This window comes from Mustela erminea, chromosome 10, assembly GCF_009829155.1.
Source record: "Mustela erminea isolate mMusErm1 chromosome 10, mMusErm1.Pri, whole genome shotgun sequence".
NCBI lineage: Eukaryota > Metazoa > Chordata > Mammalia > Carnivora > Mustelidae > Mustela > Mustela erminea.
Genome location: NC_045623.1, coordinates 85,758,493 through 85,785,837, shown reverse-complemented (window position 1 = coordinate 85,785,837; position 27,345 = coordinate 85,758,493). Strand labels below are relative to the sequence as shown.

General features: G+C 54.3%; 5 protein-coding genes across 8 annotated transcripts; 4 read left to right on the top strand and 1 right to left on the bottom strand.

Moving 5' to 3' along the window:
• Nucleotides 1-675: 675 nt before the first annotated feature.
• Nucleotides 676-5,110, top strand: CCDC28B (coiled-coil domain containing 28B). Its single transcript, XM_032360913.1, has 6 exons — nucleotides 676-794; nucleotides 2,012-2,202; nucleotides 3,306-3,472; nucleotides 3,592-3,785; nucleotides 3,987-4,009; nucleotides 4,919-5,110. The coding sequence occupies exons 2-6, from the start codon at nucleotides 2,039-2,041 to the stop codon at nucleotides 4,971-4,973; spliced, it is 603 nt and encodes a 200-aa protein (XP_032216804.1). The 5' UTR covers nucleotides 676-794; nucleotides 2,012-2,038; the 3' UTR covers nucleotides 4,974-5,110.
• A 91-nt stretch (nucleotides 5,111-5,201) lies between these two features.
• On the top strand, nucleotides 5,202-7,789 carry IQCC (IQ motif containing C). Its single transcript, XM_032303748.1, is given in 6 exon segments — nucleotides 5,202-5,434; nucleotides 5,854-5,997; nucleotides 6,233-6,497; nucleotides 6,728-6,846; nucleotides 6,954-7,620; nucleotides 7,623-7,789. Coding segments are annotated over 6 exon segments (1,404 nt in total). The 5' UTR covers nucleotides 5,202-5,392.
• DCDC2B (doublecortin domain containing 2B) lies at nucleotides 7,726-13,235 on the top strand. 4 transcript variants are annotated; one of them, XM_032360909.1, is made up of 9 exons: nucleotides 7,726-8,853; nucleotides 9,781-9,832; nucleotides 10,284-10,360; nucleotides 10,606-10,737; nucleotides 11,019-11,165; nucleotides 11,279-11,318; nucleotides 11,916-12,051; nucleotides 12,422-12,525; nucleotides 12,781-13,177. In XM_032360909.1, the coding sequence occupies exons 1-9, from the start codon at nucleotides 8,585-8,587 to the stop codon at nucleotides 13,150-13,152; spliced, it is 1,329 nt and encodes a 442-aa protein (XP_032216800.1). In that variant the 5' UTR covers nucleotides 7,726-8,584; the 3' UTR covers nucleotides 13,153-13,177. The 4 variants fall into 4 exon arrangements, with proteins under 4 accessions (XP_032216800.1, XP_032216799.1, XP_032216798.1 ...); XM_032360908.1 differs by having other exon boundaries at nucleotides 11,820-12,051; XM_032360907.1 differs by having other exon boundaries at nucleotides 11,019-11,318; nucleotides 12,781-13,235.
• On the bottom strand, nucleotides 13,165-19,700 carry TMEM234 (transmembrane protein 234). Its single transcript, XM_032360915.1, has 5 exons — nucleotides 19,633-19,700; nucleotides 19,207-19,358; nucleotides 18,318-18,384; nucleotides 14,166-14,258; nucleotides 13,165-13,889 (listed from the first exon to the last, which is right to left on the bottom strand). Exons 1-5 carry the CDS (start codon nucleotides 19,646-19,648, stop codon nucleotides 13,795-13,797), a joined length of 423 nt encoding a protein of 140 aa, XP_032216806.1. The 5' UTR covers nucleotides 19,649-19,700; the 3' UTR covers nucleotides 13,165-13,794.
• On the top strand, nucleotides 19,701-27,166 carry EIF3I (eukaryotic translation initiation factor 3 subunit I). Its single transcript, XM_032360912.1, has 11 exons — nucleotides 19,701-19,771; nucleotides 19,865-19,957; nucleotides 21,023-21,110; nucleotides 21,421-21,486; nucleotides 22,423-22,572; nucleotides 22,661-22,788; nucleotides 25,384-25,494; nucleotides 25,615-25,704; nucleotides 26,002-26,075; nucleotides 26,761-26,853; nucleotides 26,992-27,166. Exons 1-11 carry the CDS (start codon nucleotides 19,769-19,771, stop codon nucleotides 27,071-27,073), a joined length of 978 nt encoding a protein of 325 aa, XP_032216803.1. The 5' UTR covers nucleotides 19,701-19,768; the 3' UTR covers nucleotides 27,074-27,166.
• The last annotated feature ends 179 nt before the right edge of the window (nucleotides 27,167-27,345 follow it).

The following is a 27,345-nucleotide window of genomic DNA, read 5'->3' as shown; positions in this document are numbered from 1 at the left end:
AGCTCGGGCAGTGCTGGGTCAGTCTCCATGTGGCAATCAGGTTTCCCTCCTGGGGGCTGGGGTCAAGCACCAGGTAATCGCACTGATGTCCCTCTGATCTGATGCTCCCCACACGTGTCTCTTCGACCTGGGGGTGGGGAGGGAGGAGGTTTGGTCCCATCACTTCCGTCAGGGGCTGAACATAGCCCCCACTGCTTACCAGTGTCTGGGTATCGTGGGATGAGTGATATTACCCTCAAAATATAGTTTACTTTCAGCAAATGGGATGGTGACAGTAAGTTCCTGCAGGATTGTTATGAGGATTAAATGTACATAAAGTGCTTAATAGGGGACCTCAACTCAATAGACGGTTGTCTTCTCTTGCAGTTTCTTTCTGCTGCTGCTGCATATATATATGCATATGAATCTATATGTCTTACATGCTTATTTACATTTTCTGCCCCGCATCCCTATCTCCCCACCCTGGCTTTCTGACAAAACCACTATCATTTTGTAAGGGACTGTAGCTTCTCCCCAAACTGATGGGAAAGTGAGGTTTTAAGATTGCCATCACACAAAGAACGTTAGTCACTTTAGCTCAGCTGGGAAGATAACGTCAAGTCAGAGGGACAGCCTAGGAACTGTCGTAGACTCCTCCCATTTTCCGTATCCCCACTGCTAAAGAAGGTCACTTTCTCTTTAAATGCAAATTACCTCCTGCTAGCTCTACAGCCATCTGCTCAGTTCCCTAGGAGAAGAGCGCTGAGGGCGGAGGGAACGGCACGGAAACACCACTCCAGACCCCACACCTCCAGGTCAGTTGTCCCCTTCCACGGTGTGTGTCGGGGGTGCGGAACATCCCGGGTCTGAGGCTGCGTTTTGGATCCTGGCTCCCCAGTTGAGCGATCCATTTGGCACGCGGTTTTGAAGACAGCTTGGGAAATAGATCCCCGGTGGTCCCCAGCCATTCCTGGGGAACAGGGGCTCCTGCTGCATTTCTTCTATCAATTCCCTAATTGGGCCAAGCCACTGCAATGCAAGTTAGAGGACGTGCTCTGGTCTCCCCTCCACCACACCCCCTTGGGGCTGGCCAGCCAGGTGCCAGTTTGCCCCCAGTGGCCCCACCATCCCAGAGCACAGACCGAGGCTTGGTGGCGGCAGCCTGGAAGCAAGCAGCTTGGGAAAGCCCCTGCGAGGGCCTCCTCCGGGAGGACCTCAGCCGACCTGAGGCTTGGGGGGTGGAGCTGGCCTGGAGGCCGAGCAGTGCCAGCCACAGGCGCAGCCATTGTGGGAGGCCCGAGGCAGCCAGCTGCTGGACCCCCCAGCCCCCCACCCCCGGCTGCAGCTGAAGCGGAGCGGGGCCTTTCTGACCAGGGAGGGGGAAGAGGCGGGAAGCCCGTCCCAGAGAACTTCTGGGAACTGCCTGATGTTTGAGATTGGGGTTGGCTGAAGAGGAGGGATGATGGCGTCTGAGTGGCAGGGTACCCACAGTGAGCCCCATCACCCATCCTCTGGTGGTGAATGTCTGACACTGAAGTCTTCCCAGGCGCCCCCACCCACACCTCGGTCACCTCCCTTGCCGATGGGATTTGTCAGCATCTGCCTGGACAGCTGATTAAACACAAGAGAACCTAGTTAAGACACCCCTAATCGTCCACTGGCCTCCTGCCGGCTCACATCCACTCTGCCTCCCTCTCCATTTCCCCTGCCAGCTCCGCCCCGTCAGCTCCTGGGACAGGAAATCCCAGCAGCAGCAGGACAATGGTGTCTGGTCCAGCCCTTCCAGGCAGGGGCCAGGTTTTCAGGCCAGGGCTGGAGGGCAGGTGGGGGACCTGGGGTGGGCCCTGGAAGCTCCTTCAAATACAAATCCAAGACCCTAGCAGGAAGGCACTGGCATCCGGGCCCTGCCCATCCTGGACAGTGGAGAGGACCAAGACCCTGGCAGTTATGAGGGGAAGGTGGGAAGGTCCCAGGGTCCTTCCTTTGCCAGGGTGGCCAGGTGAAGTGATGGCTTTGCCTCTCACTATCTCAGTGGGACCTGAGGTCCAGCCGGGATCCAATGGAGGACAAGAAGAAGAAAAGGAGTCCCAAGCCCTGCCTGACCCAGCCAGCCCAGGCCCCTGGCACATTACGAAGGGTCCCCGTGCCCACCAGCCACAGTGGCTCCTTGGCCCTGGGACTCCCTCATCTGCCGTCCCCCAAGCAGCGGGCCAAGTTCAAGAGGTGGGTACAGAAGGAAAGCAGGGCAAGGAGGGAGGGACCCCAACTCTGGGCTCAGCCCTGTGGGAAGGTAAAGACAGCCTTAGCCTAAGCCTTAGCCTTAGCAACAGTTGATGCCTTCCCTGGGGCTGCCCCCACGGGCCACTGAGAGAAAACTCAGAGTTGCCTCTGCCCCAGTCTCTGTCCTCAGGTGTGGGGAAAGGCCAGATGGTGACTGGGATCTCCTCAGAACAGGCAGTGAGCGATGCCAGAAAGAGAGGCTGTAGGGCACTGGAGATAGAGAGAGAGAGAATGTCTAAGCTGAAGGAATTGCCTGACAGAAGTATGGAAGAAAAATATTGGCTGGGAGGTTCCCAGAACCACAGGTGGTTGTTGCCCTCGAGTGTCATGGAGCAGGAGATTTTAAAGGGAGACCCAGATGTACAATCTGAATTTTTGCTTAATTTTTCTAAATGATTGGGGATCTGAATTCGACCGTACAAGGTCTCCATGTTTGTTTCCCACGAAACAAGGTGTTCTTTCTCCCATGACTGTGCCTCCCTGTGGTTTTGCACACTGTCTGCCCGACAGATCCGTCTGGGGATGGCTGCAGGGGGTTGTCACTGAAGCCCAGGGCTGAAGCAAGACTAGTAGGAAATGCAACAGGAAGGGGGGGGTGCGGGCTGAGAAAGGTCCTTCAGGGTTATCCTGGGGACAGTGGAAAATTCAAAACCGTTTTGAAATAGAAGAGGAGCGGAAAGATATTTTGGGGAGAGGTAAGATGGCTGTCATGGCAATAAGGAGTAACTGTCCCCAGGGAGGATGAGTGATTCCCCAGGGTCATGGGAGGAATGAGTGCAGGGCTCGGACAGAAGCCCCAGAGCGCCCCCTCCAGCCCCCGTTCTGGCTGAGTGTCACCTGAAGAAAAAGACTTCCTTTGACTCTTCTCACTACCCCTCCTCACCCACTTCCCAGTCCTGGAGCCCAGGGCAGGGCCAGAAGAGCAAACATCCATTTCTGTTTGGGAGTAGATAGGAAGGTGAATTAGTGCATAGTCCGATGGCATGAAAACCTTCGGTTCCTGGCCGCCCCCATCCTGTGACCTTGGTCATGCCCACCCCACCCAGGGTAGGCAAGGAGAAATGTCGCCCAGTGCTGGCCGGAAGTGGGGGCGGCTCTGCAGGCACGCCCCTGCAGCACTCCTTTCTGACCGAGGTGACCGACGTCTATGAGATGGAGGGGGGACTGCTGAACCTGCTCAATGATTTTCACTCAGGCCGGCTGCAGGCCTTTGGTGAGTCCCAGGGGCTGGACTGAGAGGGTGTGTGGGTGGGGCCGGAGGGCCTGGTCCCTGGGCCGCGGCTGGGGCCAGGGTCCCAAGCTGCTCCCAGGGCTCAGACAGGTGTTGTCCAGGGAAGGAATGCTCCTTTGAGCAGCTGGAGCACGTGCGGGAGATGCAGGAGAAGCTGGCCCGGTTGCACTTCAGCCTGGACGTGTGTGGGGAGGAGGAGGAGGAGGAGGAGGAAGAGGACGGGGTCACTGAGGGGCTGCCTGAGGAGCAGAAGAAGACGATGGCTGACCGCAACCTGGACCAGCTGCTTAGCAATGTGGGTCAGGGCTGGGGGCTTCTGTTCCTGGGGACACGAGAGGGTGGGGGAGGTACATGATCCTAAGGCTATTCCTGGCCCCTCGGTGAAAAACTGGGGGTGCATGGAGCGCCAACCCCCACCAGAAGATGCCTCACAGAGCATCTGAGGTTTGGCCTGGTGCATCTCCTGACAGAAACCTTTTTTCCTCTCTGTTGACAGCTGGAAGATCTTAGTAATTCTATGTATCCTTTCCAGGGGGACCCTGCTCTGTGTGTGTGTGTGTGTGTGTGTGTGTGTGTGTGTGTGACACCTCCCACAGATAAAATCAGTTTCCTTGTCCCCACCACCCTCTAGGAGTATTTACAATAAAACCAACATCTCCCCCTTCCTGTCCTACCGAAGCAGAATTAGCCACAAGCTGCCTCCCACGCAGACTTCTCCCGACTATCAGGAGAAAGATAGTTATAGGGAATGTGATTTATCTACTTATGAAGATCCTTGCAAGCGAGGCCCCTGGCTGGCTTAGTCGGTAGAGCTTCAGACTCTTGATCTCTAGCGCTGTGAATTTGATCCCCATGTTGGGTGCAGGGATTACTTAAAAATAAAACCTTTGTGGTTACACTAGTGAAAAAATTTTTTAAAAGAGAGAGGGGTGACAGAGGGAGAGGCAAAGAATCTTAAGCAAGCTCCATGCCTAGGGCAGAGCTCCCTGCAGGGCTCCATCTCACAACCCTGAGATCATGACCTGAGCAGAAATAAAGAGTCCCACCCTTCACTGACTGAGCCACCCAGGCACCCCCAAAATAAAATCTTCAAAAGAAAATCTTTGCCAGTACTTTAGCTGACACCAATCCATGGCAAAGCTGTCTTCCTCTTTTTGACATTGAGTAATTATTTTCACTGATTTGGATTATCTCCCCAGCTAGTCTCAGCCAGAAATAGTGCGAGTGCACATACCTGCACGATCTAGACCCAAAGAGAAGGGAGTAAGCCATCTAGCAAGAAGGGTGGGTGTGGACTGCCACCTGAACCACGAATCACCTTTGTCTGCCCCTTTGTGCGGTTCGGAAAACTAAGCCAATGTAGGATGGGCAGACAGGGCTGGAAAGACTGGGGTCCAAAGCATCGCAATCCTTGACTGACTGGCACAGACAGAAGCTGCACCTGGCCGAGAACGCCGAACCCGAGGAGCAGTCAGCTGTATAGGTGTCGGACCCAGGCCCAGACTGCTCCTCCCATCCCCTTCAAACTGTGACTTTTTACGGACTCGATCGGGTATTCCACGGCCCCCCAGGTGCTACGGGGGTGGGGGGCACTAGATGGAATTAAACCAGAAAGAAAGACACCGGCTCCGTGTGCTTCCTCCCCTCTTTGCGCCTTCACTCGGAGAAGAACCCGGAGTCACCCCTGCGCGACACACCGGTTTGGACGGTCCCGATCGGCGTGGCGGGAGGTGGGGCTGGAATTCCCAGCGCGGCTCTGGGAGTGGGAATTGGGAACCCGCGACCGAGTAGCCGCGGGAGGAGGATGGTTGCCTTGGAGACGGCAGGGGGCGGGGCCGCGCACGGCGCGAACTAGTGACGCAACTGGCAGGCGCTGGTCAGCTGCTGTCTGTTGGCGCCGGGATGGAGCGGGAGCGGTTGATTCGGAGGGTGTCGGTGCTGCAGGTGCGGAGCGGGCCCGGGGCGCACGAGTCGCAGCACGGGATCTCGGATTGGGACCTTCGAACGAGAGAAGGCTACTACGTTCAGTCACCTACCCTCGTGCCCGCCTCTGGAGTTACCGAACCACCCCCACCACCCTGAAGAATGGTGGGACCCACGGACCCCCACAGGCCTTCCACTCCCACCATACGCTCCTGCGGGATCCAGGAAGTGGCGGGAAGGGCCTTAAATTCGAGAGGGGGAGCTAGTCCGGCATCCTTCCTTGAACTCCTGGGGACTGTCCTGACGTACAGCGTCACCTCTCCTTTTCCCGTGTCCAGAACCCCTCGTAGTCACTGAGACGACCTCTCCAGGAAAATCCTCAAAATGCCCCCATTTCTGCAGTGATGAGCATTTTCTTTCTCCTTTATTCTCCACGCCAGGCCTGCGTCCGGGGCTTCTTGGTCCGACGCCACTTCCAGAGTCTGCGAGCGGAGTATGAGGCTGTTGTACGAGAAATCGAGGGTGATCTGGGCACGCTTCAATGGACAGAGGGCTGGATTCCCAGGCCCCAGTTCCTCCCAGAGGTAGTACACACCCAGTGGAAGAAGGGAGGGGTCGGGACCTGGGGAGGGGCTTCAAGGAAATGGTAGAATCCACCCTTCCTGTTGACAAGCTTTTCTCAGTGGAAGACTCCACTCCCAACATTCCAATCCTTAATCCTTACCACCTTCTTAATCCTTACCACCTTGTATGCTAAATCTTGGCACCCACATATTTGGAGAGTTTAGCTGCGAGGTTTTCATACTTATGATTTCTCAGAAAGCAAAATCCCATCGGACCCAGAAACCCCAAGGGAGGGCACCAAATCCAGAGAAGGAACTGCGGAGAAGCTTCTCATGCACAGAACCTGAGAGAGAAGCTGTCTTGGGGGAAGTGATGCTGAAGAAATCAGGAGAGAGCTCCACAAACTCGGGGAGCCTTCTCTGCAGAGGTGACAGCCCCTGGCCTCAGGAGGAGCACAGCAGGAAAGCCAGGAATCCCAGCCCAAGGGAGATCAGAGATGTGTCAAGGATGGAGAACCCAGGTACCTCTGTGCCTCGATTCAGGGCAAGCCCCTGACTTGCTCTGGGCCTCAGCTTTCCCATCTGAAAAGCGAAAGGCTTGTGCTCCATAAGCTGCATCCCTCTCTTTTTTTCCAGTGCCTGGTTAAGGGCAACTCAGGGGTGGGCAGAGGAAGGGTGCCAGGGCTTAAGGGTAGCCAGGCCTAGTGGGTACCCCTAAAGCCCTCTCCCTTTTTTCTTCCCTCCTTCTCAGAAGCTGCGGGTCCAGGACTGCCCCACAGCCAGACTGAGCTCCAGGAGCTCCAGTACCACCACAACCACTTGGCCATGGAACTGCTGTGGCTACAACAGGCCATCAATAGCCGTAAGGAGGTAGGCACTCCCTTGGAACCCTGCCAAGAGTGGGGGTTAGGGAAAAGCCTCCTGCTCTGTGCTCAAGCAGTCCTGCCTGGTACAGTGTCTATTCTCTTCCCCAACAGTATCTAATTCTCAAACAAACACTGACATCCCCAGAGACCAGCCAGCCCAGAGACAAGACCAGCGTGTGCTCAGACCACAGGGCACAGACCTGTGAGAGGGCCAGGTCACAAACAAGCCCGCCACTGAAAAGCCAGTCCTACCGAGACAGGACCGCTAGTGAGCCAGACCATGTGGATGACTGTTGGAGGCTCAGATCTCCACCACACAAGTGCCCAGAAAGACTGGCCACTACAGATAAAACTGCTGATGGGGTCAAGTACAGGGACCCATGTTGCAGGAAGGCTGGGCCACAGCTGCTCACACCATCAGATAACCAGGCCTTAGAGAACAGGCTCACCAAGGAGCCAGACCATGGGGAGCAGATGTTTGGACGGACCTGCACACAGCTGACGACTGTTCTGGATGACCACACCCCCAAAGGCCTCAAACCTAGGGGCTACTGTTCTGAAAAGGCCAGGTCCCCGGTGCCCACACTCTGTGAAGACCCAGATATTGAGGACAAGTCTCCCAGGAGGTCAGAACACAGAGAGCCTGATTGCCAAAGAGCTAGGCCACGGAAGTTGGACTTCTCAGAGGACCGTGGCATCTGGGAGGAGACCTCGGCAGAATGTGGTGGCCAGGGTCTCTGGAAGACTAAACCACCTAAGGGCCAGCTCCCTAGAGAGAATTCTCTAGGGATAGAACCTCCAATGAACCTAGCCACGAGGAAGGGAAAAACCAGAGAACTGTACCACGGTGATGAAGGTCGCCTGAGAAACCATCTCTGACAGGGTCATCCCACATGGGAGAGGACCACTGGAGTGGCAGGCCATGGAAAACAGGACCACCAGCCTAGGCCCTGGGCAGCCAGGGAAAGACCAGGTTCCAAAGCGGGTGTGCTATGGAAGGGCGCTGAGGGAGGCAGGGCCTCATCCTTGCTCCCTGGTACCAGGACTTCCTTTTGCCCTTGGCTGTTGGCGGGTAATGGGGCCAAGAGAAGCTGGAGCAAAGAGCTGCTCCAGTATAGGGAGGGGAGGAAGAAGGACATTCGTTCATCCTTGCCTGTGGCTGAATCCAGTTTTGGGGACAGGGAATTTCCTGGGGTAAATTAAGTAGGGAGCCTGATGGAGAATAAAGGTTTTTTCATGGATTCTGCACCTGGTTGCATTCATCTTCTGCCTCTGTTCAGCATAGAACGGGGCCCTCCTGTTCCTTTTCTGCTGGCATGCGGCATCTTCCCCGGGGTAGGCTGGGAGCCACAGTCCAGGAGGCAGATGGGCCATCCTTGAGAACAGTCCCCAAAGCTGATCATCCTTTGAGCTCAGCCCTTGGGCTGCGGAGTGGCAGGAAGCTTCTGGGGCTCTTCCCTCTATCCAGGATTAGAACATCTGTGCTTCGGTGCGTTCTCCACCACTTTCTCACTGAGGCCCATGGTCTTCCAGTGTAGTGATCAGAGCCCCCCAGCTCCCAGGGAGGCCCCACCAAGGGCCGAGGGCCGGCTGTATGAGACCCTGAAGGCCAACACGTGCTCCTGCAGTCTCTCTTCCTTTCTTGGTGAAGGTTTGGGCAGGACGCCACTTCTGACTGGCACTGCTCCCAGCCTGCCTCAGTTGCCTGGCAACGGCTCCGCGTCTCCTGCTGAGGACACACGATGGCGGGTGGTAGCAATCCAGCAGCCAAGAGGGTGGTGATATACCGGAACGGGGACCCCTTCTCCCCAGGTCGCCAGCTGGTGGTGAGCCAACGCCGCTTCCCCACCCTGGAGACCTTCCTCCGCGAGGTGACCTCGACTGTGCAGGCCCCGGTGGCTGTGCGGGCCCTCTATACGCCTCGGGGTGGCCACCCTATCACAGACCTGGCCGACCTGCAGAACGGAGGGCAGTATGTGGCTGCTGGCTTCGAAAGATTCCGCAAGCTGAGGTGAGTGGCCCAGGGCAGGTCGTATTCGGTCGTTTTCGTGCTCAGTGGTTGCTGCATGTGCAGGCATCACGCATGTTCCCTTCTGGAAGGCAGCAGCCCCATGCAGGGCGCGGTCTTATCCCCACTCTTTAGAAGGGGAAATCAAGACAGGCTGAGTAACCTGCCTCAGAGTCCGCAGGTCACAAATAGCGGAGCCACAGCTCTGGGCGAAGCAGGACATCGATGTTTATGCCCATCACAGTCAGGACCAGCCTGCAAGAATGTTCTGCAGGTGGAGCCCCTTTTTCCAAAGGCTCTTCTTGATTGGTTCCTCTACCACCACCATCACCAAACGCTAACTCCATCCCTCACTTCCTCCCTGCTGTGATCAAGCATCCTGTGCTCTCCCGGGCCGGGGACATCCTCCTCTGTGGGGCGCAGTCATGCCTTCCAAGATGGGAGAAGAATTTTGAGTATCTGAGCTTCCAACTCAGATCTGGCTTCCAGGTGCTACTCAGCTGTCCCCTGGCGTTCGTTGTGATAGCGTAAGGAGCAAGGGGTGGGAAGCCAGAGAGACTTAGAATCCGGGCTCTGTCACTTACTTCCGTGTTATTGTAGGCTCGTAACTTTCTCCATCTCACAGAAAATGAGATAAAACCTCATGAATGAGAGAATTTCTGAGCTACAATATGATGCTGAGTGAATTAGTTTCTCTTGACCCTTAACCTTAATGGCTTGTGTCTGAGCCCCGAGTCCAGATAGTCTGCCGGACGCCAGGCCCTCAGGCAGGTTCAAGCGCCAGCATCTGTTTCTGGACAGATGTCTTGAGACTATCCAGGTGGGAAGGAATACCTGGTAAGCTGCACCCTAGACCCTCACTCTAGCAGCTACCAGCGGGGTACGGTCCCAGGCTCCCCCAGATGACCTGTAACCCTTCTGTCCTTATAGCTATTTACCCCCCGGACAGAAGGATCCAGGTGGGAAGAGCAGCAGACTACCAGTGAGTCTTGGGGGAGGCTGGGCTCCAGCCCCCTGTCTTCTTAACCCTCTTGGGATTGCCCCCCAATTTGCCCCCCTGGGAAGCCAAGGGTTCTGGAAACAACAGGATCTGTCAGGTCTATGAGGGGGGACACTCTCCACATCCACTCTGGAGCCAGCTGCTACCCTCCCTGGGGAACAGGGTTTCAAGACTACCCCTTGCTCCTCACCCAGCCTGTTACTTTATCTCCAGGTTGTGGTCCCCCAAAGGAAAGAAGCAGCTGTAAAACATATGGGGGCAAAGGGATGGGCAGAATGTGACTTTGGAGAGGTAGAAGTTTCCTTTGGTGAAAGGTGGGATTCATCCCGTCCCTCCTCGCCCCCTCCTTCACTCATCCTACCGCTTGGACTGCCCCACCCGTAGCCAAAGGCCTCAACTCTCTCCTGATCTGAGGGCCTGACTTCGGTTTCAGGGTCCTCCCGTGACTCACCACCCAGAGGATGGGACCCTTGGACCGCGACCACTTGCACGTTCCCCCTGCTATATTCGGTGGGTGCCAGTGTTGGGGAGCAGAAACAGATTTTGTTTCAGTAAGACCAAGAAATTGTGGGTGGGTTTGTTCCTGGAGCCCCTGGTCACTGATGGGGATAGAAAAAGTACCAGCATGCTTGATGGGTGAAAACAGACCAATGCCCCTGTTCTTAGACCATCTCTGGGCCTGTGCTGCCCTTCTTCCTCTCATGTGTGGGGCGTTCTGGGGTCTCTTCTCCTTACCAGACTGCTCTTTGTCTCAGTGTGTTCAGGAATGGGGACCTGGTAAGTCCCCCATTTAGCCTTAAGTTGCCCCAGGCTTCTGGCGAGGACTGGGAAGCCGTGTTGAAGCTCCTGACTGAGAAGGCCAAACTGCGGGCCGGGGCTGTGTGCAAGTGAGTGCGAGCCCCAGGGAGGTCCACGGGGCCATGGAGGGAGGCTCCCTGCTGATTTTGGCTGTCCTTGTGCTTCCCCAAATGGTACTTCCTTCTGTGCCACAGGGAGGGGTCCCTCCACTGAGCCTCTGGAGCAGGGTAGAGCCGAGGTGACTGGCCCAGGTGCCCGGAGGGTCAGCAGCCAATGGGTACTTTGGAGTAGCCGCGCCCAGCCCATTGTAGTCTGCCGAGTATGCAGAGGCATCTTGTCCACCAGTCTTTACCCACTACGTCTCCCCCAGACTCTACACCCTGGAGGGGCTCGCAGTGTCAGCAAGAGATGCTCTGATGCATGGCCATTATTATGTGGCGGTTGGAGAGGAGGAATTCAAGGCCCTCCCCTATCTGGAGCTGCTGGTGCCCAGCCCCTCTCTGCCCAGGGGCTGCTGGTATGGACGTGTGAGGTGGCGGAAGTGGGGGGTGGTGGGCAGCAGGGTAAAGCAGAGGAAGCCACCCAGATCCCATGCCTGCTCTGCTTACAAGCCCTTTTTCTTCATTGCAGGCAACCCCCAGACCCAAAGTCTAAGCCCCACAAGCCGCAGGTAGGTGATGGGGGAGGCCATGCAAGGCAGGACAGGAGAGGGGTGACTGGCTGGCCTCTCCTCCAGCTCAGGCTCTCACCACACGCCTTGTGGAACAGAGGTTACATTCCTATTTCCCGGAGGAGACAGGTTCACAGGTGTGAAGTCAGCTGCTCAGGGTGACACAGGTCTTGAGTGGCAAGGGCCAAACCAGAAGCTGGTGTAAGAGACAGCTCAGCTCGGCTCGACAAAGACCTGTGGACTCTGCTGGCCAGGCAGGCCACTGGGAGAGCAAACTGGCCTCTGGCATAGTGGGGCCCAGCTCCCCAGCTGATCCCAGGCCTAAGCCCTCCGAGAAATGAGCCACTGACCACTGGGCGGGGGTTGGGAGACCCGGCCTGGCTTCACTGGGCTTCTTGGGTGCCAGGCACCAGCGGCTCTGTCCCTGGATGAGGCAGCCTGATGGGAAGAGGGAGCCGGGAGGGAGGACAGGCTGTGAAGACAGATGGCATCTCTCCCAAGCTCCCACAAGCACCCGGGGCATTCAAGCTTGGCCTGGCAGGAGAGAAGACAAGAACAATCATCACCCACAGTCCAAGCCCAGTATGCCCTCTACAGGCCCAGGGCCACAGGGCGCAGGTGCCCCAGCCCTCTCCAAAAGAGCCAAGCCCCACTGAGCCATCTGCCTTCTATGCCAGACCCCAGCAGGCCATTCAGCCAAGCAGCAGGCTCCCCACACTCTCGTTTCCATCAGGTAAGGGGACCCTGGGCCCTTCTCACCCACCCTCTGACGGTGACAAAGAATGGCCCCTGCTGTTGTGGGAGAGGTCTATGGGGGCAGAATGCCCAGGGGCAGAGCTGGCCTTGACTTCAGCATAGATCCTTCCTGCTGCCCCATGGGCACACATCGTCCCTGACTGCCATGGAAGGAGCTGGCAATATGAAACAAGGCTTGAGGGTGGGATTTGGAAGGGATGGGAGCCAAAGGCCTGCCTCGGAGCTACCTTGCTAGCCTCCAAGGTAGTCTGGACTGTGGAGCAAGGCTCAGGGGAGGGGAAGGGGCTGGGAGAGAAGAGCAAGGGCTCCTCAGGCTGGGCATCCGCTGACACTGCCTCCTTCACCAGGAGTCAAGGGAGTGTATGAGGCTCCCCACCCGAGGAAGGAGACCGCAGGGGCCCAAGAAGTGGCAGATGATGAAGACACCTGCACGGAGGAACCCTTGGATCAGGTGGGCAGGGGCCAGAAGCAGTATGTTGGTTCAGGGGCTAAGAGCTGGAATGGCAGCCCGGGGTCCCAGGAGAGCTTCCCCTTGGGACTGTGAGCCGATCTAACTCTCCAAGCCCAACCTCCTACCTGGTTAAGCGAGAGGGCAGATCTGAAGTTGTAAAGTCTCTTCCTTTCCACGGGTCAGAAACTTCAGCCGAGGGTGGAGGCAACAAGGGGTGCTAATGCTCTGGTCCGTTTGGTTTTTTGCCTCCTCCAGAGGACAGCACAGATGGTGGATGAGGCCCTGGGCCTGGAAAAGCAGCCTGGGGCTGGGGCAGCAGTCTCAGCCTCAACCCCGTCTCTGCCATCCTGGGAGTCAGCAGCTCCGGTCAGGAACTGGGGCGGCCACCCTGCAGCCTGTTCCAGGGGACCCAGCACCGCCCCTGGGCTCACAGGATACCTGGCAGCCCCCTCGGCTCCACCCCACTCTTCTGCTCCTAAATCTACAGCCCGGTCTTCTCTTCCTTCTGAGCTGGGCAGCCCTAGCCGTGGAGGCCATGTTCCCATGGGGTTCTCCAGCCAGAGACAGGAGGAGCGCGCTGAGCTTGGGGGAGAGGCTACAACCATGGGAGCAGGTGTGCTGTGCTAGAAGAGTACTCGCTGTCCTCCATCCATTCCGTGCATATTTATTTGAGGCTACCCCTCACCAGTCACCATGACACATGGCAGAAGTGACGCAGGGCGGGGGCCCCAGGCTGTTTGTCTGAGGGGGGCAGGCGGTTGAGGGCTCCCACCCACCTCCTAGGTGGGCCAAGCCAGGCCACAGGCTGCTCGTGTCCTCTACACCTGCCATTCTGTTGTCCCTTCTTCCCCTTGGTTCCCTGCCTCAGCCAGCCAAGGCCGCTGACAGCCCTGACGCCTCCTGTTTGCATCTCGCTCAGCCGGTGGCTGTCTCCACACTGTCCGTGGACTCTGCTGCTGGAACAGTCTGGATCAGGCTGTAGTGACAGTGACTGGGCTGGGGGCCTGACACGACAGCACCGGGAGAGCTGCTGTGGCAGAGGGGTTGCTGGGGAGGTATGAGGTCTCTGGTGGCAAATCCAAGCAGCCGAACAGCTCTTTCACTGCAGTTCTCCTGCGAGAGCCACCTCGAGGTAGCTACCAGCCCCGAAAGAGGTGAGGGCGTCGAGGCTCAGAGTGAGAGGTGCTGGGTCCGTCTGCTTCCCTGGCTGCACCTCCCGGCTCAGGGGCTTCCTGGACATAACAGGGCTGGAGGGTGGCGTGGGTCCCCTCAAAGGGCAGACAGCTGCTCCTGGGTCTTGCTCACAGAGCTCGTGACACAGAGTGCAATCCCCACCACGGTGAGCACCATGCCTGTGAATGCTCCTGCGGGGACAGGCAGAAATCAAGGGACTGAGCCCAGCCATGCTCGGAGGAGCTGGTGCAGGGCTGAGGGACCAGTGCAGAGGGAGTCTATCCCCGGAATGCCCAGGTGAAGGAAACTCGGATGGCCACAAGGAAGCAGGAGAGCTGCCGAGGAAAGGGGATGGATGGGGAAAGATCCTCCTCTCTCCTGCCCATAGGAGCTGGCTCTGGGGAAGGACTAATTGGGGTAGGGAGGCCCAAGGAGTGCCTACCCACACTTGCAGTGGCCTGACTTACCTTTTCCACCAATATCCTCTCCGAGGAACTTCCCGACAATCAGTGTGAAGACAATGGCCAGAGAGTTACTGATGGGCACGGCTAGGGTCAGATCTGAATGATCAGAATAAAAAAAATCTCTGAGATGCCCCAAAATTATCTTTCTTTGTTTTCTTTTCTTTCTTTCTTTTTTTTTTTTTTTAAGATTTTATTTATTTGACAGAGAGAGATACACTGAGAGAGGGAGTGGAAGCAGGGGGAGTGGGAGAGGGAGAAGCAGGCTTCCCGGTGAGTAGGGAGCCCAAATGAGGGGCTTGATCCCAGGACCCTGGGACCATGACCTGAGCCGAAGGCAGATGCTTAATGACTTAGCCACCCAGGTGCCCCCCAAAATTATCTTTCTAGGCACAAAACACATTTTTCAAGACAGCCTGTTAAAAAAAGAAAAAAAAAAGGTATCTCATTTTCCTGATGAAACTGCAGCAAAGCTCAGGATTCCAACCATGTTTCCTGACTCTCAATTCTATGCTCCCTCCACTCCTGCACAAAGACCCAAACTATAAGGTGGTCTGGGACCACCCTGGTTTGTGGCTAAGGATGAGGTCTTTGCACTCAAAGAGCTCCTGAGATCGCAAGAATATTGGGACAGATAGGCCCCAAAGCCAAGAGGATGCAGTAGATGAGTGCAACAGCGCAGCCACCATTTATTAAGTGCCACCTGTGTACACATCTTCAGTGTTTACAACAGCACTGTGAAAAGAGCATTATCACTGTGTGTAAAGGAAACAAAAGCTCCAAGAAGACACGTACATTGAGGCAAATCGAGGACTTAAACCAAGGGCTGCTTGACTCCAAAGCCTATATCCTGATTGAACTAAGCGGAGATGGACAAACAAAACAGCCCGTGAAGCACATCTGATTCTGTTTCAGCTCGGGCTCGAAACACGGAGCCTGAGGGAAGTCAGGTACATTTTTAGGATAGGCCCCACAGGGTTGGGCCTTAGGTAGGGGACAGCCCAGGATCGGTCCCTTACTTTTGAAGTTCTGAGGGACTGATTCCCAATAAACAAACCTGAAAGACTAATCTAGTTAACAGGGTTAGCTTAAAATGTGTTATGCTTAAATTCTGTACACTTAAAAATTTTGGGGGGGGGGCAGGGACACCTGCGTGGCTCAGTCAGTTAAGCATCTGCCTTCAGCTTGGGTCATAATCCCAGAATCCTGGGATCGAGTCCCATGTCCAGCTCCTTGCTCAGTGGGGAGCCTGCTTCTCTCTCCATCTGCTGCTCCCCTTGCTTGTGCACACACACTCTCGCTCTCTGACAAATGAATAAAAACCTTAAAAAAAATAAAAAGAGAGATAGAGCCAGAAACCAAGAGCAGGTGGTGGAATGGCAGAGGGAGAAGCAGACGTGCTGCTGAGCAGGGAGCCTGACTTGGGGCTCAATCCCAGGACCCCAGGATCATGACCCGAGCTGAAGGCAGAGGCTTAACCCAGACTGAGCCACCCAGGTGCCCCCACCTTTTTAACTTTTTAAGAAGATAGGGGTACCTGGGTGGCTCAGTGGGTAAAACTTCTGCCTTCGGCTCAGGTCAAGATCCCAGGGTTTTGGGATCAAGCCCCACATCGGGCTCTCTGCTTAGCGGGGAGCCTGCTTCCTCCCCTCTCTCTCTCTCTCTGCCTGCCTCCCTGCCTACTTGTGATCTCTGTCTGTCAAATAAATAAATAAAGTCTTAAAAAAAAAAAAAAACTTTTTAAGAAGATAGGGGCGCCTGGCTGGCTCAGTCAGTAGAGCATGTGACTCTTGATCTCAGGGTTATGAGTTCAGGTTCCACATTGGCTGTAAAGCTTGCTTTAAAAAAAAAAACAAAAACCTTCTAAGAAAATAGACCTCATATTAAGTGTTCTTACCACACACACATACCAAAAAAAGAGAAGTACCAATCAGACACTGAATTACTTGAATATGACAAGACTAAGAGAAAGAACTGTCCTACTTCTCATCCCCTGAAGAGTCTCCACCACAGCTGGGACTTCGCATCCAAGAAACTGACCACAACTCCTACCTACTCAGAGCTGCTCCCTTGGGCTTACACCCCTTCCATGGCATGACTGCTAAAGACTGGTCCGTGACAGCAGATGGGGAAAGGAAGTAGCGGGGGCAGTGGAAGAGCAGGGGTCCCCATGTGACCTTGGTGAGGTCTTCATTCACTGTACCCTACACCAGTGCTAGCAAGGTGAGAGCATCTCCGTACCACAGGGCTGCTAGTGAAACCGTCATTATGTCTAGTCCCTGGCTGAGTATATACATCCTTGATAAAGTGGCCACTGTAGCTGATTATTGTCACAGGCAGATGCTAAAGGATGGAGGTGGGGCAGACGATGACATAACAGGACCCGAATCTTGCCATTTGGTAAAGGGCTAAGTGTAGTCAGCTGGCCAGAGCATTCAGCATTCTTGGGCAGCAGCTTTCAAACTTTCTTTTCTTTTTCCAAGCTTTATTTTAAGTTTTATTTAAGTAATCTCCACATCCAACATGAGGTCTGAACTCATGACCCTGAGATCAAGAGTCGTGTGCTCTACTGATCAAGCCAGCCAGGTGCCCCCAAAACTTTCTTTTAAATGATGCCTTATGAGAAACCCCAAATGCAAAAGAGAGAAAAATGGAGTGCCTCTAGTTGAAGCTAAGGGGGCAGCTCTGGAGGTTGGCCTGTCTCTTCACCCTCCCATGGCCTCCAAGGGGTGCCCCCAGAGCTCTCAGGGACCCAGACTCCCCTCAAGTTCCCGGGGTGCTTGGCTGAGATTCCAGGAGAGATGAAACCACAGAAGGGAGACTTCTCATAGTAAACCTCAAGAGCATTAACTTTAAGTAATATATGGCTTCAAATCCTTTTGCATTGACATGCTTGGGACCTTGGAGAAGGGAAGTAAGTTGCCCCAAATTCTTTAACTTCATCTCCTACATGGAGATCATCAGGTCTGCTCTGTAGTGCCATGATGAGAATCAAATACAGGCCTGCCTCATTTTATTGCACTTCTCTCTCTCTCTCTCTCTTTTTTAAAGATCAATTGGTTTGTTTATTTTAGAATGTAGGGGGGAAGGGGCAGAAGGAGAGGGAGAGAGTCCCAGGCAGACTGCGCTGAGCACGAGCCTAATGCGGGGCTCAATCTCACAACACTGAGATCACGACCTGAGCCAAAACCAAGGGTTTAGATGCTAAACCAACTACACAACAAACACGCCCACTTGCTTTTTTTATTTTTATTTTAAGGTTTTATTCATTTATTTGACAGAAAAAGAGAGAGAGAGCACAAGCAGGAGGAGCGGCAGGCAGGTGGAAAGGGAGAAGGAGGCTCCCCTCTGAGCAGCGAGCCCCATGTGGGGCTTCATCTGGGACCTTGGGATCATGACCTGAGCCAAAGACAGCTGCTTAACCGACTGAGCCACCCTGGTGCCCCTTTGTTTTTATTTTATTTCTAAGTAAACCCTGTGCTCGAACTTATGCTCCTGAGATCAACAGTCGCAACGTCTACCAAATGAGCCAGCTGGGCCCTACTAAACATAAATTTTATATGCACTGGGAAGCCAAAAAAAATTCATTTGATCTGCTCTGCAACATTTGTTGTTCTGCAGTAGTGTGGAACCAAACCTGTAGTATCTCCGTGGTACAGCTACAAAGTGTGTAAAACTCGCACAGTATCTGACACAGCAGAGGACAGTCAACAATCATGGAGGAAGGAAACATATGCTTGCTGAGCTCCTATAGGGTACACCAGCTACTCGGCTAGACGCTTCCCATACACTGAATGTAATTTCACAGTGCTACAAAAACCATCCTGTAAAACCAACACTCAAACAAGAGACTCGTTCAAGGTCAGGCAGGTGGCACACCGTGGAAGCAAGGGTCAAGGCCAGCTGCCCGCACAGCAAATGAACCATCCCTCTTCCTCCGCTGCTGCACAGTACCGCCAGGCTTCAAACCAACCCCAGTGCCTGGCAGCATACTTATAAACAGCCCCCAGCTGCTCAGAAAAGAGGGTGCAAAGAGGGAATCACAGATGGTGGGGTCTCCTTCACTTGTGGGAACAGGGTGTTTCAGGCTCCCTCCCCAAGTGACTCTTCCAGGTGGCCTCCACCACTGAGCACAGTAGTTCTAAGTCAGAGACCCACCTGTTGACGCCAAGGTGAGGTAGTAGAGAAGGGAGCCACACTGGTTTAGGAAAAAGGGCATCAAGTACTGGAAAGAGAAGAAATCCGCATCAGTATGATGCTTAAGTGAGAAGCACTGACTTCTTTGAGCTTCTAGATACACACTTCCTTGGAGGAAGCTCCAAGGAAGCATCCTTACAGCTATAAGGGTCCAGAGAGTGGTTAATCTTCTAAAAAGGACCCTTTCAGAGCGGGCAGCAAGTTACTGACTGAACTCCATGTCTCCGCCTTGAATGCTTCTCCCTCTGCCCTGCTAGTTCCCATCCCCCCCAATCCTGCAAGACTCTGAATGCCAATGTTACTCCCTCCAAGAAGCATTCCCATAGGCTCCTAGGTCCAGCCTCTCTCCTGTGAACTCAGGAAGCACTTAATCTGTACATCTCTCACAGCCCTTAGCCCTGAGAGGTGGTTGTGTCTCTGTCTTGTCTTTCCCACTAGCTTAGACTGGCAGCACTGGGGTCAGAGGTAGTTCTCCATATCCTTCCTTAACCTCCCACTCCAGGGTCAATTTAAGCCCCAAGTCCTCGCTAGGAAGGTCTGTTGGAGGGGTCACCATAATAAAATATTAGTAATACCAGCCATAGATAGAACACTAATTATGTACTGGACCCAATGTTAAGTGCTCTAGGTGCCTCACCTCACTGAATCTTCACAACTGCCCTATGAGGTGGTTACCATTAACATTCCCCTTTTGCAAATGATGAAACTGAGGCTCAAGGAGGAAAACTGACTCTTCCAAGAGCTTCCAGCGAGTAAGCTGGTGGGGAGCAGATTCTGACCCAGACTCGTTTGACTCCAGAGACCAAATTTTTAGCAGCTATGTTCGAGAAAGGGGTCATACACGACACACCTCAGTATTCAAGAAGAGGGTCTTCATCTCCTGCAGCAACTGCCGAGCCCAGGTCCGCTCACGAACCTGCTGCAGGCGAGAGGAGGCCCGCTTCAGCAGCGGCTGTGTGCCACCCCACAAGGCGGCCACCAGCACCAGAGCCAGCACCTGTCCTGGATGGAGAAGCGAGTAACCCTCACCTCCAAAAAAACGGCCGCTCGCCGGGCCTGGTCCTGCTCGAGCCTCCCCTCCACTCCCCAGCCAGCCGCCCCCACATCCCTCCCCCGCTTTTCGACGCCCCGGGTGGGGCTGGCGGGTAGGACAGACCCCGGGAGGCCGGAGTTTGGGGTTCGAGCAGGGGTCAAGGTCAGGTGGTGGAGAGGGAGCGGGAAATGTACTCCTGGCAAGGTTTGGGAAGCCTCTAGAGGGGCGGGGCCGCCTACCCACCTAGAGACGCCGCCATGGCAACGCCGGGCCCCGTCCACTTCCGGAAACGAAGGGGCGGAGACCCACAATCCGGAAGTGGCGCCAAAGCCTCTTCCGGTCCTTCTCACGTTGCTTCTTTCCTCTCGTCAGCGCCGGGATGGTGAGTTCCCCTAAGTTGGGTTGTTAACTTGGGGGTCTGGGACTGGGGTGGGGGCCGATCCTTGGCCCTGACACACCTGTCCTATCCCCACAGAAGCCGATCCTGCTGCAGGGCCATGAGCGATCCATTACGCAGATTAAGTACAACCGCGAGGGAGACCTCCTCTTCACTGTGGCCAAAGACCCTGTGAGCGTTGGCAGAGGGCGGGCCGGCGGGACCTTGGCGGGGGTGGGGGGGGCGACGGGAGGGGGCAGGTTCATTCTGCCAGGGCGACAGGTGCACAAGCCCGTTTTGCCGGGAGTAGGTGGGCGAGAGCATTCTATCGGGAAAGACGCTGTTGTTGATAGGAATGGCCTGGAGGAAAAAAGCAGGAGACCATTAAGGAAGGGGAACGGGGACGAGAGTGACTGTTCTTCCAGGGTCGGGGAACAGACCACCTCTAGAAGGGGAAGGCTGATCCGTGGGCTGTGAGGGGCAACAGAGGACTGCTTTACTGGAGGTGTCCCTGGTCTCATTTCAGTAGGCCGTTCTGGGCCCCATCCTGCTCTTCACAGAGTGCCAACAGTCCCTCACAGTACTGCCTTTTGAGACACTTCCCTATGGAAGACATTAACTTTAGTAGCTAAAAGTGGGGGTTTGGAAGCCAGCAGACGCGACTTGAATCCTGACCCCTGCATCCGAGTAGCAGTGTGACTTTGAGCATGTCATTTAACCTTTCTAAACGTGGTTTCCTTTTTTATAAATTATGGGTACTAATAGTACCTCCCTCGTGGGGTTGTCTTCAGGGTTAAATGAGATTATTCAACTAAGGAGCTGAGCATAGTAAGTACCTCGTGCATATTAACGGAGAATTGTTAGTCACTTATATTTTAAATTCCTTAGACATCATTTTATTGAAGCCTCACAGATACCCTTTGAAGAAGGCATTATTGTTGTGTCCATTCTACAGACAGGAAAATACGTTCAGAGGAGAGAAGCAGTGTAGTTGAGGGTTTCGGGAAGGACCGGGACAATGGCATGGAGAAGTTTTTGCAAGCCTCCTGACTCCCCTGCCACTTAACTGCAGGAAAGAGGAAAATCCAGAAGTTGTTCTTTTTATCAGCAAGCTGCTGTTTCCCAAGAGATGAGTAGGAGAGGGCAAAATCTAGCCGGGCTAGAGGCTGCTGAGGGTTCCTGGGGAACCTCCAAGGAGGAGGCTATTGCTCTGCCTGGGATGTTTACCACCTGTCACACTGTCTTTGACTCCTCCAGATTGTCAATGTGTGGTACTCTGTGAACGGTGAGAGGCTGGGCACTTACATGGGCCATACTGGAGCTGTGTGGTGTGTAGATGCTGACTGTATCCTTGTCTTTGCTCTGAGTCTGGGCTCCCCGGGTCTGCCAGCAACGGAGAGGCTGCCGACTTGGAGTTGGGAATTTGGGATGCTACTGTGGGTCTTGGGAATGATGCCTACCTCCTAATCCCTGGTTCATTCACTGCTTGGGGGAGCATTCAGGACAAGTGCCAGTTCTAGATGAGGAGGTTAGAATGCTCTGAGGTGAGGAGGAAGAAAGGCTGTCTGGGGCTGAATGAGGAGGTGAGTCCGTTGGTTTTCCAGGAGGACAAGGGCTCAGGTGAACTCGGTCATGTTTCTTAACACCCTCTTCAGGGGACACCAAACATGTTCTCACCGGCTCAGCTGATAACAGCTGTCGTCTCTGGGACTGTGAAACAGGTAAGTCTGGAACATTTGCTTTTTCACCAGACAGTGAGGACCCACAGTATACCTGTTTAGGCGAACAGGTTTTGGGGAAACAAAGATAAATCCAGAGATGCCTCCTGTTGTAAGGAATGAGAAAGAGACAAGGAGAGGAAAAGACCAGAAAGAGGCAGTACAGTAAGCTAGAAGGCCCATGAGAGAAAGCACGGAGCTCTGTGGAAGGCTAGAAGGAGGCAGCTGACTGCCTGGAACAGGACAGGAACAACCCGGCAAAGTTTCCCAAGGTAAATGTCATACGAGCTGAGGCTTAAAGGATGAGAAAGAGGCACCACTTTGGCACATTCTGGAATGAACGCATGGCAAAGTGTCCTGTCCAAGTCATCTGATCTGATGGGAGCTCTTGCTTCTTGGGGGATGAAATAGACAGTCAGGAGAGAAGATGAGGCAGGCTAGGGTCGGAATAGGCCTCAAATTTCAGTCTCAAGGGCTTGACTTTGTTCCGTAGGACTAGGCATGCTGTGGAGGTCCCTGAGCAGGGAAGAGTGTGTTTCATTTCGGTGAGCTCAGGTAGCAGTGGGGAATATTGGAAGAACAGACCAAAGACACGGGAGCCTATTAAGCTGCCCATCTTGCAAATATTTACTGGGCACCCAGTTCTGTGCTGGGTTGCTGCTGGGTTCTGGGGACACGCAGAGAAAGGAGAGCAGATCCTTGTGTTGGAGAAACGCATTCTGAGGAGAAGACAGAGGTATTACAGGCACTAGGAGCAACCGGATGTCTGAGGAAAGATGGTGGGGCGGAAATTAAAAATCTTGAGCTGAAGCATAGTGAGGAGGAGGTGGTGGTGGGTTATGGTCCCTAGAGCTGGAGACACAGCAGATAGGAAGATAGAGAGTGTCCTCCCCTCGATGCTGTCGGGCAAGGGGTAGCCCAGACTCTGCCTGTCCCCAGGGAAGCAGCTGGCCCTCCTCAAGACCAATTCGGCTGTCCGCACGTGCGGCTTTGACTTTGGCGGCAACATCATCATGTTCTCCACGGACAAGCAGATGGGCTACCAGTGCTTCGTGAGCTTCTTTGATTTGCGGGATCCGAGCCAGATCGGTGAGCCTGCGCTGGGGGGGTTGGGACTGTGGCTGGGGTGAGGGGCGCGGCTCCCGAGCCCAGCGCCTGACATCTCCTCCCGCCACAGACAACAATGAGCCCTACATGAAAATCCCTTGCAACGACTCCAAGATCACCAGTGCTGTTTGGGGACCCCTGGGGGAGTGCATCATCGCAGGCCACGAAGGCGGGGAGCTCAACCAGTATAGCGCCAAGGTGAGGAGGATGCTGTGGGCCGAGCCCAGCAGAATGAGTCCCTTCACAAGGCAGGATAGCACAGTAGTGCAGAGCGAGGGCTGGGTTCAAATATAGAGGTCACCACTTTTTAGTTACTTGAACTCAGGCAAATTACTCCCCTGGGCCCATTTCTCTGTAAAACGTTGCAAGGATTCAGTGACATCAGGCGTTCAAAAACCTTGTCACAGAGTACTTGGGATATGCTCAGAGTGATCACAAGGAAGCCTTTTCCCTGCCACCACTGGGTGCCAAGCCTGGCGCTGGGCTCTGAGAACAAAGACCTGACTCAGATGTGGGCCCTGCCCCCGGGAGACAGACTGGCAGACAGCTGGCACGGGACTCGGGCTGTGAGTTCTGCCACCGTAGAGGTCTCAGCCAAGTACAGAGAGTGCCCTCGGTCACAGAGACGGTGGCCCGGACATCAACGCTGGAGAATAAATGGAGCTTCAGGCAGGAAGAGAAGAGAGTCTGGGGTTGTTGGGACACAGTATTGGGGGAAGTGGATAGTGACTAAATTTTTTTTTTTTTGAGTGCTGGAAGGTAAAGAACCACGATTTTCCTTAGGCAATAGGGAATCTTTATTTTTTATTTTTTATTTACTTTTTTTTTTTAAAGATTTTATTTATTTAGTCAGAGAGAGAGAGCGAGAGTGAGCACAGGCAGACAGAGTGGCAGGCAGAGTCAGAGGGAGAAGCAGGCTCCCCGCAGAGCAAGAAGCCCGATGTGGGACTCGATCCCAGGACGCCGGGATCATGACCTGAGCCGAAGGCAGCTGCTTAACCAACTGAGCCACCCAGGCGTCCCGGGAATCTTTATTTTTTATAAAAGATTTTATTTATTTGAGAGAGGGAGAGAGGGATTGAGAGAATGAGTGGAGAGGCAGAAGGAGAAGGAGACTCCCCACAGAGCAGGGAGCCTGATGCGGGACTTGATCCCAGGACCCTGAGATCATGACCTGGGCTGAAGGCAGAAGGTGGCTCAGTAGGCTTAACCTACTGAGCCACCCAGGCGCTCCCAGGAGGGAATCTTTAAATGGCGATTGGCAATCAGATTTTTCTCTTTAGAAAGCTTTTGCGGGCTTAGTTCGGAGAATGGACCTGAATGAGGCAGTAGCCCTGGGGATGTGGAGCCCCGGACAGAGTCAAGAGACATTTAGGGGTGACTGATAAGGTGGGGGTAAGGAAAGGGTCAGGCACGGGCTGTCTTGGATTTGCATCTGGGTGCGTGGGTTCCTGGCCAGTGCTGGCGCGTACTACCATAAGGGTTAGTCAGTCACTCAGCAAACACAAAATATAGTCCACTAGGCCCCAGACCCGCCCCAGACCCACCCGCAGGAAGGGAATGGGAACCAAGGTGAAAGGCATACATAATGCTGGGTGCTAGCACATAGTGGAGCTGTTCTGTGCCTTCAGATGCAGTTTTTGCAGTTTTGTGACTGCAAAGCTAGTGCTTACTCCCCGAAATATAGAAGCCAGATAGTCCCTACCATGTCCACACTGATGGAGGAGACAAAAATACATCCTTCTCACAAGTCAGTAAAAATAATTCAGGAAAGGGGCGCCTGGCTGACTCAGTCAGTAGAACATGCGACTTTTGGTCCTGGGGTCGTGAGTTCAAGCCCTGCGATGGGCATAGAGCTTACTTGAAAACAACAAAAAATAACCGAGGAAAGGGGAAGAAATCTTCTCTGAGGGTCTCCTGTGTGCGCGGCGCAGTGCCCACAAGGCCTTTTAATCATCTAACCAATGTCTGCAGGATATAGGCCAGGTTCCGGTCACAACAAAGTCAAATGAGACACAGTCCCAATATCCCTACGGTGACCTTGGGTGGTGGGCTTTTAGTCCTATTGTTTTCCAGAGAGAGAAATTGAGGTAGCAAGAGGTGCTTCTGAGGGCAGACTCGCAGACTCTGCTCTTTGTGCTGCACAGGCTAGCGGGTGGCTGAGTCGGAAGGGAAGTCAGGAGATGAAGTAGTCCTTTGAGACGATCTAGAAAAAGCTGGACAGGCAGCAGTCCTGGTGGACTGTGACCCCGACCCTGGCCGGGCAGGGGGTGAGCACAGGCTTTCTGCGTCTTGCAGGTTGCAGGACCTCCGACAAGTCACATCACCCCTCTGAACCTTACTTTCTGCCTTTGAAAATGGCTTTTAAAAGACCCACTTCATAGGGTCATTGTGAGGATATACGAAGTCAGGTGTTGAACGCATGGCACAGTGCTCGGCGGAGTGTGACCGTTCACATTCTGGGGACTTTGTGTTGAAAGAAGGAGGAAGGGAAAACGGCTCTACCAGTGTAACATGCTGATTAGTTCCTGGGCCTGTAGATTTGTTGCCATCAGCCCGTGTTTTCCTAGCCTGACTAACTGTGTTGATGAAGTGTGTACACATGGGCCAGGTTGGGATGGGGGCTTGGGAGTGGGGGTGAATGTTGTTCAGGGGATACTTAGGCCAACCCGACCCAGACACCCCTGCCCTGCCACCCCTAGCCGGGACAGGGAACTGTACAGAAACCCCAGCGGAGCAGTGGGGCTGGCAGAGCTTGGGACGCCTGGAGCCTCATTCTTCCGCCTTCCCCAGTCTGGAGAAGTCTTGGTGAATGTCAAGGAGCACTCCCGGCAGATCAATGACATCCAGTTATCCAGGGACATGACCATGTTTGTCACTGCCTCCAAGGACAACACAGCCAAGGTGAGCCTGGGCGAGGAGTCTGGGGGTGCTGCTCCCACCCCCTACAAAGCTTTCCTCTTGCCCGGCTTTGCCTCAGAAAGACTCCTGTTACAGACCTCTTCCCCCATTTTCTCTCTCTAGCTCTTTGACTCCACAACTCTTGAACACCAGAAGACTTTCCGGACAGAACGTCCAGTCAACTCAGCTGCCCTCTCTCCCAACTATGACCATGTAAGGGGACCCCACCCAGGCTTCCAGGATCTAGGTGTTCATCTAGCGATTGAGATATGAACTCTTTGGGAAATAGTGTCAGGTAGAGGGGAGATTGCCAAAGCAATGAGAAGGCTGGAAGATAGGGAAGCCACAGAGGGCAGGGCAGGAGGTAGCTGAAGGGTCTGTGTGGGCCCTGCCCTTCGCATCCTCTTGGTCTGATGTCGGAGGTACTAAAATCTCATGGACTGGGGGTAAAAAATGGAAAATGGACTTGCCTGCCCTTTGGGCCCGGGTAGAGTTTCTTCTTCTCCTCAGGTGGTGCTGGGCGGTGGTCAGGAAGCCATGGACGTAACAACCACCTCCACCAGGATTGGCAAGTTTGAAGCCAGGTAAAGAGAGGGGATGGGCACCTGGGTGGCTCAGTGGGTGAAGTGTCTGCCTTCAGCTTAGGTCATGATCCCAGAGTCTTGGGATCGAGTCCCGCATCGGGCTCTGAGCAGGGAGCCCGCTTCTCCCTCTCCCTCTGCCTGCTGCTCCCCTCGCTTGTGCTCTCCCTCTCTCTCTGTCAGATAAATAAAATATTTAAAAGGAGGGGCTTTTCCAGATTGAAACCCCACGGAGTATCTTTCGTGATGGACACAAACCACATACCTGAGGAGACTTCCTTATTTCATCGCCCACTAGGCGTTACAGCCAGATTTGTGGCCTTCCTGTGACAAGTGTGTAATACAGCCGCTACGAGCAGGAACTGGGGCTCCCTCTGAGGCCCTGATCCATCCTCGTATTTCAGGTTTCCTGGTTTCCTCCACTCTGTATTGGGGGCAGCAGTAGTAGGCTTCTCTTTTAAAATCGTGCACATTTAGTGCATGAGTTCCTACTCGCTGTCTGGCACATAGTAAGGAAGTGTTAGCCAGGCCTGTGGGCGGGGTCCAGTCTTCCCTTCCTCTTGTTCTGTTCACATTCATTCTCCCTCATCCCGGTTCCCCACTTTCTGCTTTGCCTCTGGGGAGTGGTACGTCCAACACGCCTTGGAAGATGGAGAGTGACCTTTCCCTTCCCTCCCCCCTCCTCCAGGTTCTTCCACTTGGCCTTTGAAGAAGAATTTGGAAGAGTCAAGGGTCACTTCGGACCCATCAATAGTGTTGCCTTCCATCCTGATGGCAAGAGGTAGGGTCCTGTGCAGGGAACTGAGCTCACCCTGGGTCTGGTCTCTGGCCCTTTCCTGTGTCCTGCTTCCCGCCCCTGCCGTGCCTGCCTCCCCTCACAGGGGACATCTGACTGGTCCCTGGTTCTGTCTCTCTCCAGCTACAGCAGCGGAGGCGAAGATGGTTACGTCCGCATCCACTACTTTGACCCACAGTACTTTGAATTTGAGTTTGAGGCTTAAGAAGCTTGGATCGCCATCGGGACCTGGAGAAGTTTCTGGGCCAGGGCTCACAGAAAGTTTTGGACTCTGAGAAATAAATTAGTTTGGAAATAAGTGGTTTCTGGTCAGTAATTTTGTGGGGACTGTGTCATCCTTTTCCCTTCTCAGTGACACCCCAGCAAGCTGGTACCATTCATGGACATCTTTATTAGTTAGACCTCCCTACACTACAGATACTTGAAACCTGGAGTCTCGGTATGTTTTGGACTAGGCTGGGTAGCAGGTGCCTTCAT